Source organism: Lates calcarifer, linkage group LG5 (genome assembly GCF_001640805.2).
Source record: "Lates calcarifer isolate ASB-BC8 linkage group LG5, TLL_Latcal_v3, whole genome shotgun sequence".
In the NCBI taxonomy this organism is placed as follows: Eukaryota; Metazoa; Chordata; class Actinopteri; family Centropomidae; genus Lates; species Lates calcarifer.
Genome location: NC_066837.1, coordinates 24,413,367 through 24,431,472, shown reverse-complemented (window position 1 = coordinate 24,431,472; position 18,106 = coordinate 24,413,367). Strand labels below are relative to the sequence as shown.

Sequence of the window (18,106 nt, the reverse complement as noted above, 5' to 3'; positions counted from 1 at the left end):
GGATAAAAGCATGTGAAATTAAAATTTTAAATAAGTGCAGAGGAAACAACATGATACATATAAGAGTACTACAACTGTGTACGTTTACAGTTGTTTAACAGTATTGACAAAGGTGTGCTCAGCAGAGCTAAGATGACATGGGTGAGACAAGAGTTTCCGTACACCTGTGAGAGAGCCATTAAACCTGAAGACTAAATGATTAACTGATGATGGTAACTAATGCCTCTCTGTGTTAAAAAATGAGCCACTTGAATTATGTACTGAGCTAATTTGTTTTAATATGCAGCATACAGCCATAAGACTGAGAAAAGAAAACTCACTTCACATGATGTGATTGTCATCAGCAAAAAATATTGTAAACAGATCAAAACTGAAAGAGGCCAGTACTTAATGTATGCCTGTTGGATCTTGAACTCAGCCATCCCATTTGATGAAAACTACATTACTGCAACAACTGTACAGTATTTTCTGATTGGTGTACATTTTGGATCAGTGTTTTTCAGCCTGACCTGTCACAAACTACTGAAAAATGCCCATCAGTTTCCCAGAGCCTGATTTGCTTTAAAATTTACCAATATTCACTTTATTATACAGAGTAATCCCCCATTTGGAACAACTGAATGTTTGCCACTTTTGTTTGACTATATTTGATTACTCTGTAACAAATGTCCTTGATGTACCACATTTGATTGTAACATTTTTAAATGATAATAATATTACAATAATATATAATAATAGTCAATTATTTATTGTTCTGTTACTTTACAAAATTTAACTGAATATTGCAATGAATCAGGTAGCTGACAGTATTTTCCACAGTAACATACAGTAGTGTAAAATGACAGGTAAACTGTTCTGACTGTAGATAAAGCTTGTCACCGTTGTTACTGTTGATAATCGGATTGTGTTGCATTAGGCGGTTTGAACCGAGCAGTTGGTGGCGGACGCCGAGGAGATACAGCCAATACATCCATGCAACAGCCCATCCGCGCCATAATACCTAAGTAAATAGTCTAAAACATTAAATAAACCTCAACCTAACCTGACCGTTTGTCCTCCTGGTTTACACGCACTTAAATAAAGTTAGCCAGAGACTTGTCAGAGAGCACGAGGCAACCCCAGGCGGAGTAGTTTAATCGTAAATCAAAGGTACAGATAATTTAATTATACAGTGTTTCTACATATCATTTGTTAGTCCACGTCAAATTTCTCTATGGCAACTAAGCATAGGTGACAATCTATCGGCTAATGTCCCAGTGTTCAGGCCTGACGCAGACACCAGCCCGCCGCAGCGCCGGCGTGAGGCCACACAACCCGCTCTTTGGTGAGGACGTTGTTTTAGTTGTGTGAATGACTGCGTAAATGTTTATTATTTCAGTTTGTGTTAAGTCGTGTTTTGAACCTAGACAAATGTGGGATTCAGCGCGAGCTCAGCCTTCAACGTTTTTAAGGAAACACTAGCCAGCTGGTTGGCTAAGCTAAAGTTAGCCATTACATAAAAAATAGGCCATTTTCAGATAGAATGAGGAGTAATGATGACTAGCCGCAGGGTTGTGTGTGTGTGTGGGGGGGGGGTATTTACTGATAGCCAGAAGTGTTGCTGTTTGACTGGTCAACTGACTATTTGCTGCTCCTGAACCTGACGATTTCAGGAACAATGTTCAAATCATTGGAAGCAGTATCATCGCCACTAAAAGCCTTTTCCAGGTTAAAAACACATCACAGTTGTAATGTAAATCCACATACACCTTGCACTGCAGGTTAGACTTGATATTCATATGGAGGCAGTAAAGAGCAGATGTTGGTATGTGGACACAAACACGTGCATTATTAACTGTCCTCATGTTCATATCTCTACACGCATGTGCAAGTGTAACACATGCACCAACACATGCCCACATCCTTCCTCTACAGTCTGCTGCTCCCCAACCATGACATAGTCGTAGAAGCGAGATATGACTGAAAAGTGTGACCACACACACTCACCCGTTTAGGGAAGGGAAGTAAAATATGAAAAGACATGCTGCAATATTACCATTGTATGCGTCAGCAGAGTAGGGTGGCGCATAGTCTTGCCTAACACTGCCCTCATGTGGAAAAATGTCCCTATACCCACAGGCACATAACGTACAGTCAATGCCGTACACTGCTTGTTACATCGGTGAATGTAAAAACGCAAGTAAAAAAAAAAACCAGGTATGTAGTTTAATTGATTCAATTATGTACGTGTATACAACTCAAAAACATTCATGATGACACTGTAGCAATGTTAGGTGTACAGGTGTGATTGAATGTGGTGATGAATTCTTTTAAATATTGAAAATAGATTGATTTATAGAGCTATTTATTATGTATTACTCTCTTTGAGTTGGTCTGATTCTATCTATACAAACCCATTAACTTCAGGTTACTGTTAAAAAGAAGAAGAAAAAGAAAAACACACATACAAGAGAACGTAGGGAGAGTAAAAGAAAACATATTTTAGTTCCTTATTCTAAGAACAATTGATTTCAAGAACATCTAATTTATATGTATAATGTATATGTATTTTGAGACACAGGTCTTGTCTTGCTCTGACAAAGGCTGAAATTAAATCATATGTTCTTGTGACCCTATTGTCCACATTCCCCTATTCAGTACAGTAACATGAGCTTGATATAGAAGATCACGTGTAACAGTTCACCCCTCTTTCTTTACTGAAAGGCTGTTCTTTGCAACGTCTCCCCACTAGATGGTGCTCATCATTACGGCGGCATCATGAGTTCATGAGTGGGTTCTCAAAACTAACTGATACTCAGACACAAGGCTGCTTAAATCTGCAGGCACTGACTGTCCGGAGTAAATCTACACAGAGCCTAGAGAACGGGTTCCATATAGATCCAAGCGTTTTCCAAACAGCATCATAGACCTTAGGGGTGAAGTAGTTAGCAGAGTGTATTTACTTTAAACACAAAGAAACAACCAGGCGATTGGATGTTTGGAAGGAAAGTATTTATTATAATGATATAAGGAATAAATCACTTTTGTGCGAGCTTGCTGGTGTTGCCAACTTTCATCACGATGCAGTTACTTTTACTCGCAGCGGCGTTTCTCTTTACGCACGACCTCACCGGAGCCGCGCGCTCTGATCAGTGCGCCTCCCGGTGCGACGTGAGCTCATGTCCGAGCCCCAGCTGTCCCGGCGGATACGTCCCAGACCGGTGTAACTGCTGCCTGGTGTGTTCACCGCGCGAGGGAGACCCCTGCGGCCGCAAAAACGACCTGCCCTGCGGGGATGGCCTGGAGTGCAGGCTGCTCTCCGCGGGGAGGCACCGAGGCTCCAGGGGGGTCTGCCGGTGTAAGATGGAGCATGAAGTGTGCGGAAGCGACGGGAAAACTTACGGTAATGTGTGTAAGATGAGGGCAGCCAGCCGTAAAGCTCAGCAGAAGGGAAGACCAGAGGTTAGCCAAGCGCACAAAGGACCCTGTTCATCTTCAGGCGCAGGTAGGGCTGCTTCAGCTGGGCAGGGGAGGGTGGAGGAAATGAAGCTTTTCTTGATCTTCATAGTGCAGGATGAAGTTTGGGTTGATATGTACAATCATATGAATTCAGAAAAGGGTCATTAAAATCTTTTATAGTGCTGTAGTTGGTTTTTACAGACTTAAACTGCACATAAACAGTTTTAATGCACAGTGCTACCATCTAATCAAATTAAAGCAAAAGTAATCAAAGGAATGGCTCTGTCTTAGCTTACACTGTATTTTTGCTGTAGTGATTGTACAATATCATTTTGAATCCATGCCTAACTTTGATTTGATTTGATATCTGGAATTGCTGTTTGCTGTTTCAACATAATCTGAGTTTGTGGATCATTTTGAATAATTGACTATTAACACAGCTATAAAGAATAAAAGCTAGTTGAAATTTCCCTTCCTAAGTTTATCAATAATCCTACTTGGAACCTTCCCATACATTGCTCTGGTCCTCTAATGTCCCATAAATGGCTATGGGATTGATTGTGATTTAGTGAGGAAGTTTTATGTGTGTGTGTGTCAGAGGATACTTTGGGGGACTACACAGTGGTTAAGGTTAGGATTAGGGTTAGGACTAGGCAATTAGTGCTTATAATTAGGGTTATGGTAAGTCTTCAGGGAACTAATGCAAGTAGCTGAATTGTCCCCAGTGTGACTGATATCAATGTGTCTGTTTGTCTGTATTAATGCAGTGGGTTCTTCATGTCAGTATAGGTTTTTCTGTGGTCCATCCCAGCAGTCCTCGCTACAAGTTCAACTTCATCGCTGACGTAGTGGAGAAAATAGCCCCTGCTGTTGTCCACATCGAGCTGTTCGTAAGGTGTGGCATGTGTGTATGTAAGTGTGCGTTTGTGTAGAGAGAGCTATTTCTTTTATCCTTGTCTGCCATTGAATTTCCACTCTGGGAGGGATTGCCGTGTAAGAGACACACCAGTCTTAGCAGATAAAGAGCAGAACAGAAAGCTTTGCCTCCTTCTGTGAAATGAAAAACTGTATGATTTGTTTTCTTTGTTATGGTTTATTCTGTTGTGGAAAATCTTAAGTGCACACTGAGATATGGATGGAAACTTTCTATCCAAGGCATTCAGAATTGCTTGGTTCCATGGCTTCAGGGTGTAGAAGTCTTCAAATTTAAACCTTGCTGCCACACAGGACAACCAGAAAATGATGTGGCTCAGATCAAAACACATTTTTACAATTGTTTGCCTCTTTATCAGTCTCTGTCTTTTTTTTCTCTCCAGACATCCTCTGTTTGGTCGTCACATGCGTCTCTCCAGTGGTTCAGGTTTTGTTGTGACCCACACAGGTGTGATTGTGACCAACGCTCATGTGATAACTACAGCTGCCACAGTGACAGGGAGGCCCCAGCTGCGTGTTCAGCTCCATGATGGTGATGCATACGAGGCTGTGGTCAGAGATGTAGACAGGAAGGCAGACATCGCCACAATCAAGGTCAATCCTCAGGTGAGAGAACAAACACTGAGACAGGCTCCTTTATTTTTCATCTGCAATTCAAGCATTTAAAATAAATCTCTTTTCTCCTTTTTCAAATAGAAGTGCTGTGAAGAAATGTAATTTTCCAGACATTTTCGACTTTGACCGTCATGCTGTCATATACAGAAACCTCTCTGTGCTATCGCATAAGAGCCCACATCCTTATGTGTTTCTGTGCCAAGTTTTGACAGTTTTCTGCTAGATATTCATAAGGCTAGCGGGAACACTTTCATAAACACCAGCTCTGTGACTCACAGACACAGCGCTGATGTGTGTATTCTCACACCCATATCTCAAATAGCTGAAATAGTAGACAGTTTTGTAAGCTTTTAATTCTCCTTCCTTTCTGTCAGTCTCTCCTCCAAAGTAATTTTTCCATTCCTAATATGTATTTTTCTCTCTGTCTAACGTAGCTAACATGTCCTTACCTAACATATCTCATATCGATGTTTCCTCATGTGGGCTGGTATTTTGGTCTGTGGGAGCAGAAGAGGCTTCCTGTGCTGACTCTGGGCCGTTCTGCTGATCTGAGGCCAGGGGAGTTTGTGGTCGCCATTGGCAGCCCCTTCGCTCTGCAGAACACTGTCACCACCGGCATTGTCAGCACAGCGCAGAGAGACGGCAAGGAGCTGGGCATCAAAGACTCAGACATGGACTACATCCAGACTGATGCTATTATTAATGTGAGCTCAAAGACACACACACACACACACACACACTCATGCACAAACACACTCATGCATATACACACAGTCGTGTGGCCTGCTTATGGCGTGATTACTTCTTTTTTTCAGGACAGATGCACATGTAGATTTTTTCATGCTGCTCTTGTTGTATATGTTCATGTAACTGATATGTTTCTGTCTCACATTTCTCTGATCTGTGTGAAGTATCGGGAATTCCGGAGGACCTCTAGTTAACTTGGTGAGTCCTGTCGTGATGACCTGTGTGACTGTGAGGGATTATTCAATAAAACTGTCAAAAGTCCTCATTGTTGCAGTATGTAAAAAGTTAATGATCCAATTCATCAGAAAATTGTCAGGTTGATGTGTTAAGTTGAGACAAACATAATGAAATAAATCAGTTAAAATATGCACAACACATGGGATTAGCTGTTTGCTCATCAGGAGACTCAACATGGGCTTCTGACCCCAAGATTATAAATCTGCCAACAAATTGTGCTGAAAATGTATACACACGTCATTTGAAAGAGACAAACAAAATAAAAATCAAAAATGTATATCATTAGAGGCAACTGCTGTCACACGACTCCAACTTCTGCTCATCTTCTTCCTGTTATTAGCACAGTTACATTTACTTTTATTGGTACTATAAATAACAAAAACAAACATGTTAAAAAACACGTTAAAATAAAAACATGCTGTTCATCCATAATAGTTTGCATTAAAATGTAATTAGTCAAAGCCCACTACTTGGATTTGTTAAGCTACTCAGTGATTTAACAAATTTTCCTCAAATTCTGCCATAGTTTTGGTCTTTGATGGTGTTTGTGTGTGTGTGTATGTTTTGTTTATTTTATTTTTTTCAGGATGGGGAGGTGATAGGCATCAACACTCTTAAAGTGACAGCAGGGATCTCCTTTGCCATACCCTCAGACAGGATCAGCCGTTTCCTCACAGAGTCACAAGCCAAACACAGCAAAGGTCAGGGGTCAAAGCTTGAACAGCACAAAGGTGAAAACAAACAGTAAATGGAATCTGAGTTTTTTAATGTCTGAGATCTTAATACCTGTAGAAATGTACCTCCTTTAAAGTAGTAATGCCTTGTATTTCTCAGTAAATCTCATTCTTCTTGTTACAGGAAAGACAAACCTGCAAAGAAAACTTAGAGAGGAACCCCAGTCTGATGCAGGTGAGAGCTACCAATACATAAGTGTTGCACATACTTGCATTTTCATGGCTGTTTACATGTATGAAGTGCTGTGCTAGCTTTCTTGAAGATGCTGCTTTTGTGCTGTTTTCAGATGAGAAGCGCCGTTTTTTAGGCATCAGGATGCTCGCCATCACCAAAGAGTGAGTTGTAATAACAGACTTTGACACATTAGCTCATAAGTTTCCTGAGTAAATACTGAGCACAAATGTGATTTGGCATGTTGTTAAATGATGATGGACTTGTTACTCGTTGTCGTATTTTCTCATTAGTATGGTTGTATTTTTTTGTTTTACAGTCTCGTAGCAGAGCTAAAACGTCATAACTCAGACTTTCCTGATGTCAGCAGTGGAGTGTTGGTGCAACAGGTCATACCTAACACTGCAGCAGAAAAGTATGTTCACACACATGTGCAAATGCCCAAGCACACACACACACACGCACACACACACACACACAGCAATGAAGAAATCACATCAAGGTTCCTTAAAGTAGCAGTCATCAGCCAGACTTTGGTGCTCTTTCAACTGCTTTAATATCCATATCCATAATGTAATTTATTATTTGTGGACATTAGATTCCTGTTGCATCTCAGACACCCCTGAACCAAATCACTGACTGTTTCTTTCTTGTGTGCTTTAGTGGAGGGATTAAGGAAGGTGATGTAATAGTGAAGCTTAATGGACAGCCAGTCGAGACCTCTGAAGACATACATGAAGTGTTGCAAGGTGACCAGCCGCTCCTGCTGGAGATTCGCCGGGGCAATGATGACTTACTGTTCTACATCCACCCTCAGGTTATAGTACATTAAACAATAAAACAGTTCATTTGTTCTAAGTTTAAACAAACGGCATTAAGGCATTAAGATTTCCTTTGGCCGTGGGCAATCTACTGTAAGGAGTTATGAATAAGCTATAGAAATATGAACTGATGTGAAATTTTTCAGCTCTTATTTCTAATTATTTATAATTAAAACAAGAAAACAGAGCATATCATGTCAACTTGTACTGGTCTGAAGTATAATTAGTTTGATGGATTTTTCTGAATGAAGATTTTTGGGCGGGTTTTATCACAGACTTTGTGTGTTATTTGCAGTTGCCACGGTACTCAAAATACTGCAGAGAAAATGTATTGCACTGTACATTGAGGGAGGCTCATAGAGTTTCAGAATAAAGTCTCCAAAGAAGGATCTGCACAGTGGGTATTTGTCTGTCCAGTTCGCTCAGCAGCTGTTGTCCATCTGCACAGGCGGTGGGTTCAGCTCCTTTGTTTATGTCTTCTCATCCCACCTCCCTCCTCTCCAACTTGGAAAGATATTTTCCTAATTTAAACAGGCCTGAGCCAACACATAGACACACAGAGTACACACACACACACTGAGCAAAGTCCTGTTACCGGAAAAGTCACTTTTATCCTCTCCTGTTTTGGTTATGGAAATCCTCATGCATAACATTTTCTGAACCTTGAAGTTAAGGACAGAAAATCCTTGTGGGACTGCTTTACTGGTGTTTCAGATAATCCAAATGTAGCCTGAAACTAATGACAAAACTCAGCTTGGTAAATAAAATAACATGCAGTTGTGCATTGTTGACTTGAAAAAACTATGTTGTTGGTGGTTTGGGCTGACACTGTCATGGAATTAAAGCATTTATTTATTTATTTATTTATTTGTCTTGACTCAATGATGACATTACTTTAAGAATGACTTGTAACAGCTCATAAACTGAAGCCAGACAGACAACCCTTCCTTCTTATTTGAAAAAACAGCATGCCATGTTACCATTGGCTTTGACACTGCAATACTAGAAACAGAAGTAACGAAGAAAAAAAAAGGAAAAAAGAAAGAGAAGCTGGTGAGACATAAATCAGATAAAAAGGGAAAATGTGCTGAGAGAGTAATAAGAGACTACCACAGTGACCAAATCATGACCATAACACACAGTAGGAGTCTTCCTTTAACAGTCTCCCAGTCTCAGCTACAGTGTGTGTGTGTGTGTGTGTGTGTGTGTGTGTGTGTCGCTGACCCAGTTGTTTGAGTGTGTATGGTGTTTTCTAGTCTTGCCAAGACATACTGTCATAGCAGAGCACCAGACAATTTCATCAGAGCAAGCTGAGGACACAGCTGTTTGTCCTTATACAGACATCGCTCCACATTAAAGCCATGTCATTGGTTCTTGTCACAACCCAGCACAAAAGCCATGACAAAAGGAAGGAAGACCACACATAAGTTATAACTAAAAAACATATTTATTTAACATAATTGAAAAAGAAACTAACATTAAGACTAACAAAATACAACTAAAACTAAACAGCGTGGAAGCCAGAGGGGAAAGAGAGAGGAAGACTGGCTGCTACCAGTTTATATAGTGCAGCCGGACCAGGTGAGCTGAATATGCCTGACGACCAAACTCTGCCCAGGAGTCTTTCAGAGGGAATTACTCTGACAGGGTCATCACACTTAATCCCAACATCTTTTGCTTTTGATAAAACATTAACCTACATCCAGATGTCATCAGGAATCTATAATATAATCTCTATAGGATACAACTACTGCAAATACATTAATCTGATGTGCAGCATATACAGTACACTCCCTACAAGGTCCTCATGGTTATTTTGTGGATGAGCTGAGACCGTTTTCAAGCCACCGACCAATGAATGTATCACCATCTAGAGGCCAAATGGTGTCAAGTCTGGTTTAAATTAAATATCATTTATGATTCCCAAACAGGCCAGTAGATGGCGTGTTGGGTATAAAAATTTGCTCCTGACATGGCAACTGTTCAGATCCAGATTATAAGGCTACTGTATATGTAAAGCATAGCCACTGAAGCAGTCTATATATAGCTGAGGTTTCTGACTGGACCGTTTTGAAGCAGAGGGCGTAGTTAAACATCTGGAACTACATGCTGCTGAAGAAAATCTTGTGATGTGTTGCAGATGAGGGTTTTACCACTTAAATTGCTGTTTTTATTTGCTGAAAAATGTCTCCAGGAACTTTGCTTAGTTAGGTCATTTTGGGGGACTTCAATCAAAATGTGTTCTCGATCAGACTTATTTGCTTTCTTTCTTGTGCACATCTAACCCCAACTGAAGATGTTGTTCACACTCAAAAATGTTATTTTTAAATATTTCAATCTCTGAGCTCTTTGTCTGGCAAACATCTATGTAGACAAATAACAAGCTCTACCAAAAAAACAAAAACACTCTGCAATTAGGAGATCACATCACATGATCACATGAACTCTTGGCCCCCAAGAGTTTACTACGTGCAGAAAATGCCATAAAGAAAGAATTGTAGACCAGAATTGTAGACCATACAGGTCTGGACCACCTCCTCTTCTCACTTGTCTTTCAAATCCACCTCTCATTTCACTTCCCCACCTCCTATCCCTCCTCTAATTATCCCTGCCTCAGTCTTTCATTTGTATTTTTAGTTCTAGTCATACTGAAAGTATCTACCCACACTCTGGCCCCATCTTTCTGTGCTCGCTGGATGAGTAGCAACAAGGTTATAGTCCAGAGACCTTGGACCTGCAGGGAGACACAACCATATGGATTAATGGACCTTTAGCTCAGTCACGTGTTACAGGAAAGTGGTGATGATGCTCATGATGCCTTGTTTACCATTCAGAGAGAGAGCAGATAAGGACAGACACATTTATAGTAGGGCTCAATCATAATGCCCCATGTAATGTCAAACTGTGAGTCATCACTGACCTCAGCGCCCTGTGACATTCCAAGAGCCATCAGCGTTTAATGGATGCTAATGCTAACATGCATGCATGTTACGTGTCACTCAAATTAACCTGGGATGGAAGTATCTGTTATTAGGGGATACAAATATTGAGATGGTGGGTTGCAACACAAAGAAAGCCTCCCTGATTTTGGACGTGTGCATGCCTGTGTGTTCTCATAATGGTCCAGGGAGTAAGTAACTAAAACTGGGAAATGGTCCAAGAGGAAATAGCAAAACAGAAAGAGGCTGCAAATCAAATCTGAAGCAAGCCAGCTAAGCTACGTTCACAGTAAAGCTGTGAGCTGCAGAAACTTTGTAATCACAGAGAGCAGAGTGGGGCATTTAGCGTGGCAGCACAACTAAAGACAGATTGGACTCAATTAAAGAAAAAAAAAAAAAAATTAAATTCTTCCATCTGTCTGACATTCAACTCTCACTGTATGACTCACCACCTTACTGACCAGAACTACTGTGGGCAACTTATTGTATGAAGAAAAGAGAAAGAGAAAATAAGAAAGTCTTTTAACCTACACACACACACACACACACACGGAGAGAATCTTACTATATAGTGAAATACAGCTAAAGGCAACACCTCTCACACAGTAAGGCTCCAAAACTGGACAATTAAACTTGGAAGAACATAAGTAAATCCATGTGTTGCTGTGCTGAGTATTTTGCCTGGAATCTGTACTCTGCGTCCTCCTTCCCCTCCTCCCCCTCAAGAGTGATAAATTAGTTAATGTTAAAGCTGTACATTCAAGGGTAGTGTATACCTATACTTATGACAGCTACTTTAGGACGCTTAAGAATAATTCTGTGTTCCAAAGGCCACGTAGTTTTGGAAGATGTAATAGGGACTGAAATTCCAGGCATTCCTAGTGAATTATGATCTGTTTTTCTCAGATAATACTTTGTCTGTCCACAGTCTTTTCAAAGATTTTATTGGGCTCAAGTGAGACACTAAGATGACTCCTCTCTTGTTCTGTCTCTCTCTTGCTCTTTGTCTCTAGACCTCAAGTGCCCAAACTTCTTATTTAATATATGTATTTCTTGGTGTAAATTATGTTTGACATTGAATCCTCATAAGGGACTTGTTTCATATTGCAGTACCCATGAATATTCTCTGACCTTAGTTGTGGCATTAAACATTTTTACCTTTAATCCAGTCTGGTACAGGTATGTTCATTGTAATTTTAAGACATTCAATGTTCACAATCAGTACAAACTAACTACTGCTGCCTTTAAACAGCTGTATTTTAAACAGCTCTAATCAATACTTCTATACTGCCAGTGGATCATGGCTACATATATGAGAAAAGTGTCGCTCCTTAGATATTTATCACCCAACGCTGCAGCTGCCCTCAGGTCTACAGAGCTTTATAGCAACTCACTGTTTTGGTTCTCTAGCTCTCAACTTTATTGTTGTGGCTCACTCTCACCACTCTCACTGCGTCAGTTCCAGCTGAAGCAGGTAGCTGTATTTCAACCTGCCGAGCTGCAAACAACAGACAGACACTTAGTGACTAGCTGGTGAACATGGTGGATTATTTAGCAGCTGAAGCCAAGTAGTTCTTTCAGGAGTTGAAAGTTTGCTGACACCTTTGCCATATCAACTGCCAGCTTTTTGACACTTCCTCCAAGAGGCTAAAATAAATATGTCATGGCAGGTTTAAAGGAACAGGGACATACACTCTCACTTTCATTTACTTTTATCCAAAGAGCCAGATGAAAAGATGAATACCACTCTCATATCTGTATATTCACTTGCTGCATAGGTAATGAGACTTTTAGCTTATCTTAGCATAACTGGAAACAGTTAGCATGGCTCTGCCTAAAGTTCAAAAATACATCTACCAGTGGAGCTCACTCTTATCATGATGTATATCTCTCATTCATTTAAACCTGCAATACTGGCAACTGGTTCTTTGGGCCATCTGTGGGCAGTGAAACAAGATTCAGGTGACAATTTTCTGTAGCTTCATTACAGCAATGTATGTGAGGTTACCAGGCCAGGAAGTCATGGGTTGCTAAGAAATAGTAGATTTTTGTTTGTTTACTGATTAAATAGTGTTGGTTTGTAGATTTTGAGAAAGATTATTGACAGAGTTCAGGTGTTTGTTTTTTTAGTTCTAAGTGCCTGCTGGCTAAACCTCACACAGACACAAGAGTAGTATTAATCTTCCCATTTAACTCTTGGCAAGGGAGGGAATCAGTGCATTTCCCAAAAATGTTGAATATTCCTATGGGATCAAAGTATTTCTGTCATGCCCTGAGCTAAACTGTTGAGAAAAACTCTTTCAAAACAGAGATAGAGGCCAGCGCTTTGCTGTGGTTTTACACAAATTCCAAACTGAGCTGGATGGCCACATATGCACCCTGCCGAGGAAATGACACACACACACACACACACACACACACACAGAGGGAGAGAGAGAGAGAGATAAACACTGTAAAGCAAGCCCAGAAATTCTTTTGTCAAGGCTCCAGTGATAGTTAAATCCTGTGAGCCCTTCCTCTGTCTCTCAACTCCCTCTTTCTGGCAGACTGCTGACTCATGCTTTCTACTTCTCTCTCCCTCTCTCTCTCTCTCTCTATCTATCTCTCTCCCTGTGTCTCTATGTCTGTCGTTCTTTTTTAAATCCAGTCTGCAGCCTTCTCTTAACTCCCCTTCTTTCTTACACTGGCATTTCTTGGGATTTTGAATAATTCAGTTGCATTTCTTCATCTTGTGACCTCTGCGTGGGTGTGTGTGTGCGTGTGTGCGTGCATACTTGTGTAGGCAGTATTACTGTAAGTGTTGGCTTGTGTGTGTGTGTGTGTGCGCGCACGCGTGCACATGCTTGTATAGGCAATATTATAGTTTGTGTATGTGCTGGTTAAGTTCATGTATTGTGTGTGTGTGACCAGCCTGTGCAGTTTATTTCGAGTTTGAGAAAACAGAGTAATTGCCTCGTACTGTGGCCTGTATAGCTGGCTAAGTCTCTTAATGAGAATAATGCCTGCTGTGCCCATGCTGGGAGGCATTCAGTAGGCAACACTGGCACACACATGGAAACCAACATTTTTACTGTAGTTTAAAAAGGCTTATTTTGAATATTTAGCTTTATGTCAGTTATTTGCTTGGTTACAGTGACAGTTGTTGCTGTAGTTTCATTGCCTTTCTGAATTGGGTGAGTGTCATAGGTGCAGTATACTTGTTTTGCAGGTAGCAAAATAAGACAGATTATTTAGGGATACAGTACCTTTTCATATTCTAAAAGCAGGAAGAGAGACGTCTGGAGCAGACATTTGAGTTTGGTGTGCCTATTTTTTGCAGAAACCAAAACAACACTATTTTTGACTTAATGCCAGCACAGTTCTTTTTCTCATTGGTGATAGGAGCTAAAGATAGAAGTGGGTTGGTTGGTCCATCAGTTGGTTTTCCTGTCTGGATATTTCATGTTGTTCTAGAGAAAGATATCACTACAGTTACTGATCAGATTGGAGTCAAGCAAGAAAAACTCAGTTCATTTACTTTCAAAATACTCGCAGAGGCTATGGCAAAACCCAGTTAACACCACAAAGGAGCTTTATGTGAAAAAGTCTCAAAGTGCAAGCCTGTTTATCATTCTACACTCAATGTAAACAGACCATTTTTCACACCATGTGTTCATAAGTCTAATGGCTTTAGACTTTTAATCTGTGTGTTTCACATGCAAACACATTGTTGATGGCATTAGTTTGAAGCAGTCAAAGAGGACGTGTGGAATCACTGATAGGACTTTATTAAGCTTAAGCTGTCCTTTTGACAAAGGAATATTACCAGAAAATAAGACAGATATTCAAAATACTTTCATTTGAAGAGGAGTAAAAGGTTGTCAGTATTCTCTGATCTTCTAGAAAAGGGGGTTAGTTTACTAAAGCAGTAGAGAAGCTACTGAGACATCTGTCTTTTCACTAAATCTCAATCTGTCACACACAGTTACCAAATATTTGTAGGTCTGGAAGATTTCAACTCTATTTCATGAAAGACTGTTGGAACATTGGGTCACTCAATCTTTCATTCTCTCACACAGATTACAACGACTAATGGATAAAACACCAAAAGTACTCCATTAGGAGTCGTATTTTCCTATCACTGAAACTCACAAAGCAACATCATGCTTACAATAACTTTACTGCACAATAGACAAATGCTGGGGAATGCCATTCTAAAGATCTAATAACAAAAAGCATGCACAAAGTTGCTCCAAAATAAGTCAGGTTGAACACCATAAACATTTACTGCACACCATTTAAAACACTTTCAGATTAGTAGCCAAACAGCTTCATATCTAGCTGCTTAAAACAAACTACAGATGTTTGAATTCATTCATGCAGAGGCTGTTGTTTTCACATTAGATATCAATGATCATTAACACACCCTTACAATGCAGCAATCTAAATAGAAAGATGAACTTATATTAATGATATTTGTGGTGTTTATAATGGTTTTTTTTCTATTGAGGTGTGCATGTTGAAAGTGAAAACTTTGGCCATAGATCTGACCTGATCCACATGACAGCCTGTGTCCATCATCAGCCATGTTTCCTTTCTAATGCTTTTGGAAGTAGTTTCACTCCAGTTATAGACATATTGTTTATATCATGATCAAAAGTGTGAAAAGGGTGTCTCCCACCTTTATGAGCATCATACAGTTGAACACACTTGTTCCCCAGCCAGGCTCCCATACTGTTAGCACGTGACTGAGAGCGAGATAAAGCGGGTGAGAGAGAGAGAGAGAGAGAGAGAGAGAGAGAGAGAGAGGGAGGCCAGGAGGGAAAGGGAGAGTGACAGAGAGCATGGATAAAAGTGAGTCTATGTGTGTGTCTGGACATGTGAGTGTCTGTGTGAGTTAGCGTTTCTGTGCAGAGACCTATTTATACACCCGGACTCCCACGCTCCAGAAACACTCACCCGTGACATTTGTTTCCATTCTCTCTCTTCCTCACATCATCATCTCATATCTTTTCATCACATCTCTTTCTCCCCTCTCATCACAGTCACCCACCATCATCACTGGACAGGTATTACACTGCCGGGCTGTCACCACCATCACCTCAACAAAACACCTTACTCTCAGGTCTTTCAAGTGTAGAACTGAACTGAATAGAGCAGACAGATCAGGGTCACTGCTGCCAAAAAGGTGTAATTCTCTTCCCTCAGTCAGTAAGAGCCTTTAGTAGTACTAGAGAGCTGCACCCACGGGTGTAGACTGTTTGGATCATAGTATATTTAAATGCATTTTGTGATTAAAATATACAAAATTCACCTACAGGGAACCAAAGGCTGAGGCTGACTTGCATGCAGCAGTGGGGATGGAGAGATGGAGGGACAGATGGATGCTGCTGGACAGAGTAAAGTCATTTTCTAGCTTAAAGGCAAAGGAATAAAGGTAATGAGAGAGCTCCATATTGTGTTGCCGACTGTGGGAACTGTGATGTTATGTAATGGAACATACACTCAAAGCATCTACACAGACTCATAAAGCCAGGGGCAAAGGCTTAGGGGGAAGTCGGAAGGACCCCCCTTGCCTGCTAACAGGACTTCTTAAGTGCTTCTGCCATCAGCATTCTGTTGCTTGCATAATAGCCGCTGCAGCCAGGGAACCCAGAGGAAACATGTGACCACTAAGAGGGTTCCTTCTGGCTGAGGGGTGATTTCTCATTCCCTCTCTTCTTCTTTTTCTCCCTCTTTTTTCCCCTCTTTCTCTCTCTCTTTTCCTTCACAGCAGTAGAGCCATTAAGTTAACATGCTCTGGGAGAGCACTTCCACTGAGGATAGCAGGATGACAAAAAAGGGCAACATATTGGATGTATTACTGCATATACTCTGAATGTTTGTGGTCCTGTTAATGATTGAATATAAATGGAGCCTTTGTGGATGGCAGGGATAAACAAGATCAGGGAAGTTGGGGAAGAAAAGCAGCACAATCCACCCTCATGCCTGTAGAACATATAGAATGTGTACATACTGAGGGAAAAGCTGCCCACGCATTTGCACACACTGGCACACTCATGCTTACAGAGGTGAAGACTTCAGAAGATCTAACATGCCTAACTAAAACCATATCAAACAAAGAGATATACTTTGTGAAATACTTTGTTACATGAGACCGAATGACAACATCAGTTTGTTTATTTATTTGTTTCTTTACAAGTGACAAAGTCATCAATTGCCCTAGAAACTCAGATGAACCACGACAACAAAACTCCCCTAATCTTGACGATGTAGTAATCATAACTGGAACCCAACCAAGTTGTTTTTGTGACCAAGACCAAGCAAAACCCCAAACACAGAGCTGTCACATCATAAAACTGATTTTTTTTTTCAGCTGTGATAATGGTTTTGACAGAAAAATAAGGGCATCTTGTCAATGGTGCCATCAGATCAATGGCAAATGTGTCATTCCAGAGGGCACAAACAAGAGACGTATTTTGTCCTTTAATTTGGGGGACTTGTTGTGATTATATGAATTTCCTAAACATACTGCAAGCTAAAAAGACAATTATTTGGCATTTGTTTAATTACATACTTTATTTCTCTAATTTGTTTTTTAGAGGCATTTTAATCTTCCATAGAAAACACACCCATGGGTGTACAGAAAATGACTGCAAGATCACCTCCACAAGCTTGTTAAAGTGATGTACTTAAAGGTTTTGTTTGTAGTTGTTGTTTGTTGTTTAGAATATTAGTTTGGAAGCAGCACAGATACAGATTCACACCTGATTGTAGCTGAGTGCAAGACATTCTGAAAAGGCAATGTTTAGATTTAGATTAACATCCACTTTTCCCATCTATCCCTCCTGCACATGTCCCTTCTCCCCCTTAATCCAATTTTTTTCTTTCAGCCTGGGGTTCCATCCTTCCTCTCGTACTTCCCCTGTCCTCTCTTCTCTTCACACCTGCATTTGTAATGTAGATTGAGCTTAACATAGCGTGCGATGTTCTGAAATGTGGCAAATGGTTTCTTACAGGCATTTGAGAGGAAAGCAACACAAATCAGCACTAAAGAAGATGAAGTTCAAAGAGTGATGAAGCCACCAGAGATTTGGTGTTGCTATGGAGATGAGTGATTCTGTGTGTGAGTGTGTGTGTTTGTGTGTGTGCTTCACCTGATTTTTGGTGGGTGGTGGTGGTGGTGGACTAAAACTGTCACTGTGATTACAGCTTAACGTGGCTGTGTGTTGATCCACTGTTTAAGGAAATATATACTATGTTAAAGATGACATACAAACAGTAACTCTCTCTCATACACACATACATATACACACGACAAATGAATAACGTTGTCAGAGTTTAGGCAGTGTCACAAACACAACTCATCTTTTTGGATAAAAGTGGAAACAAGTGTGCAAACACCATGACATCCCCGTCTCTGATATTAACTCCTGCTTGCATGAATATTGTTCAAGCGTCACATGAGCCAGCTATCGACTGCACGTGCAG

The 18,106-nt window shown here is 40.5% G+C and overlaps 1 protein-coding gene across 2 annotated transcripts; it reads left to right on the top strand.

Moving 5' to 3' along the window:
* The first annotated feature begins 1,221 nt into the window (after positions 1-1,221).
* On the top strand, positions 1,222-8,560 carry LOC108875567 (serine protease HTRA3). 2 transcript variants are annotated; one of them, XM_018664567.2, is made up of 10 exons: positions 2,313-3,484; positions 4,228-4,333; positions 4,755-4,977; positions 5,496-5,689; positions 5,898-5,931; positions 6,557-6,701; positions 6,829-6,879; positions 6,992-7,040; positions 7,196-7,291; positions 7,540-8,560. In XM_018664567.2, exons 1-10 carry the CDS (start codon positions 3,061-3,063, stop codon positions 7,706-7,708), a joined length of 1,491 nt encoding a protein of 496 aa, XP_018520083.1. In that variant the 5' UTR covers positions 2,313-3,060; the 3' UTR covers positions 7,709-8,560. The 2 variants fall into 2 exon arrangements, with proteins under 2 accessions (XP_050926781.1, XP_018520083.1); XM_051070824.1 differs by lacking the exons at positions 6,829-6,879; positions 6,992-7,040; positions 7,196-7,291; positions 7,540-8,560 and adding an exon at positions 1,222-1,324 and having other exon boundaries at positions 3,083-3,484; positions 5,496-5,931; positions 6,557-6,691.
* The last annotated feature ends 9,546 nt before the right edge of the window (positions 8,561-18,106 follow it).

What these genes read in the sequence shown, in the direction of transcription:
- LOC108875567 (XM_018664567.2), top strand. Translation starts at nt 3,061, where the DNA reads ATGCAGTTACTTTTACTCGCAGCGGCGTTTCTCTTTACGCACGACCTC. An exon ending in CTGTTCATCTTCAGGCGCAG is followed by an intron (nt 3,485 to 4,227) that starts GTAGGGCTGCTT and finishes ATGTCAGTATAG; the next exon opens with GTTTTTCTGTGGTCCATCCC. An exon ending in GAGGACCTCTAGTTAACTTG is followed by an intron (nt 5,932 to 6,556) that starts GTGAGTCCTGTC and finishes TATTTTTTTCAG; the next exon opens with GATGGGGAGGTGATAGGCAT.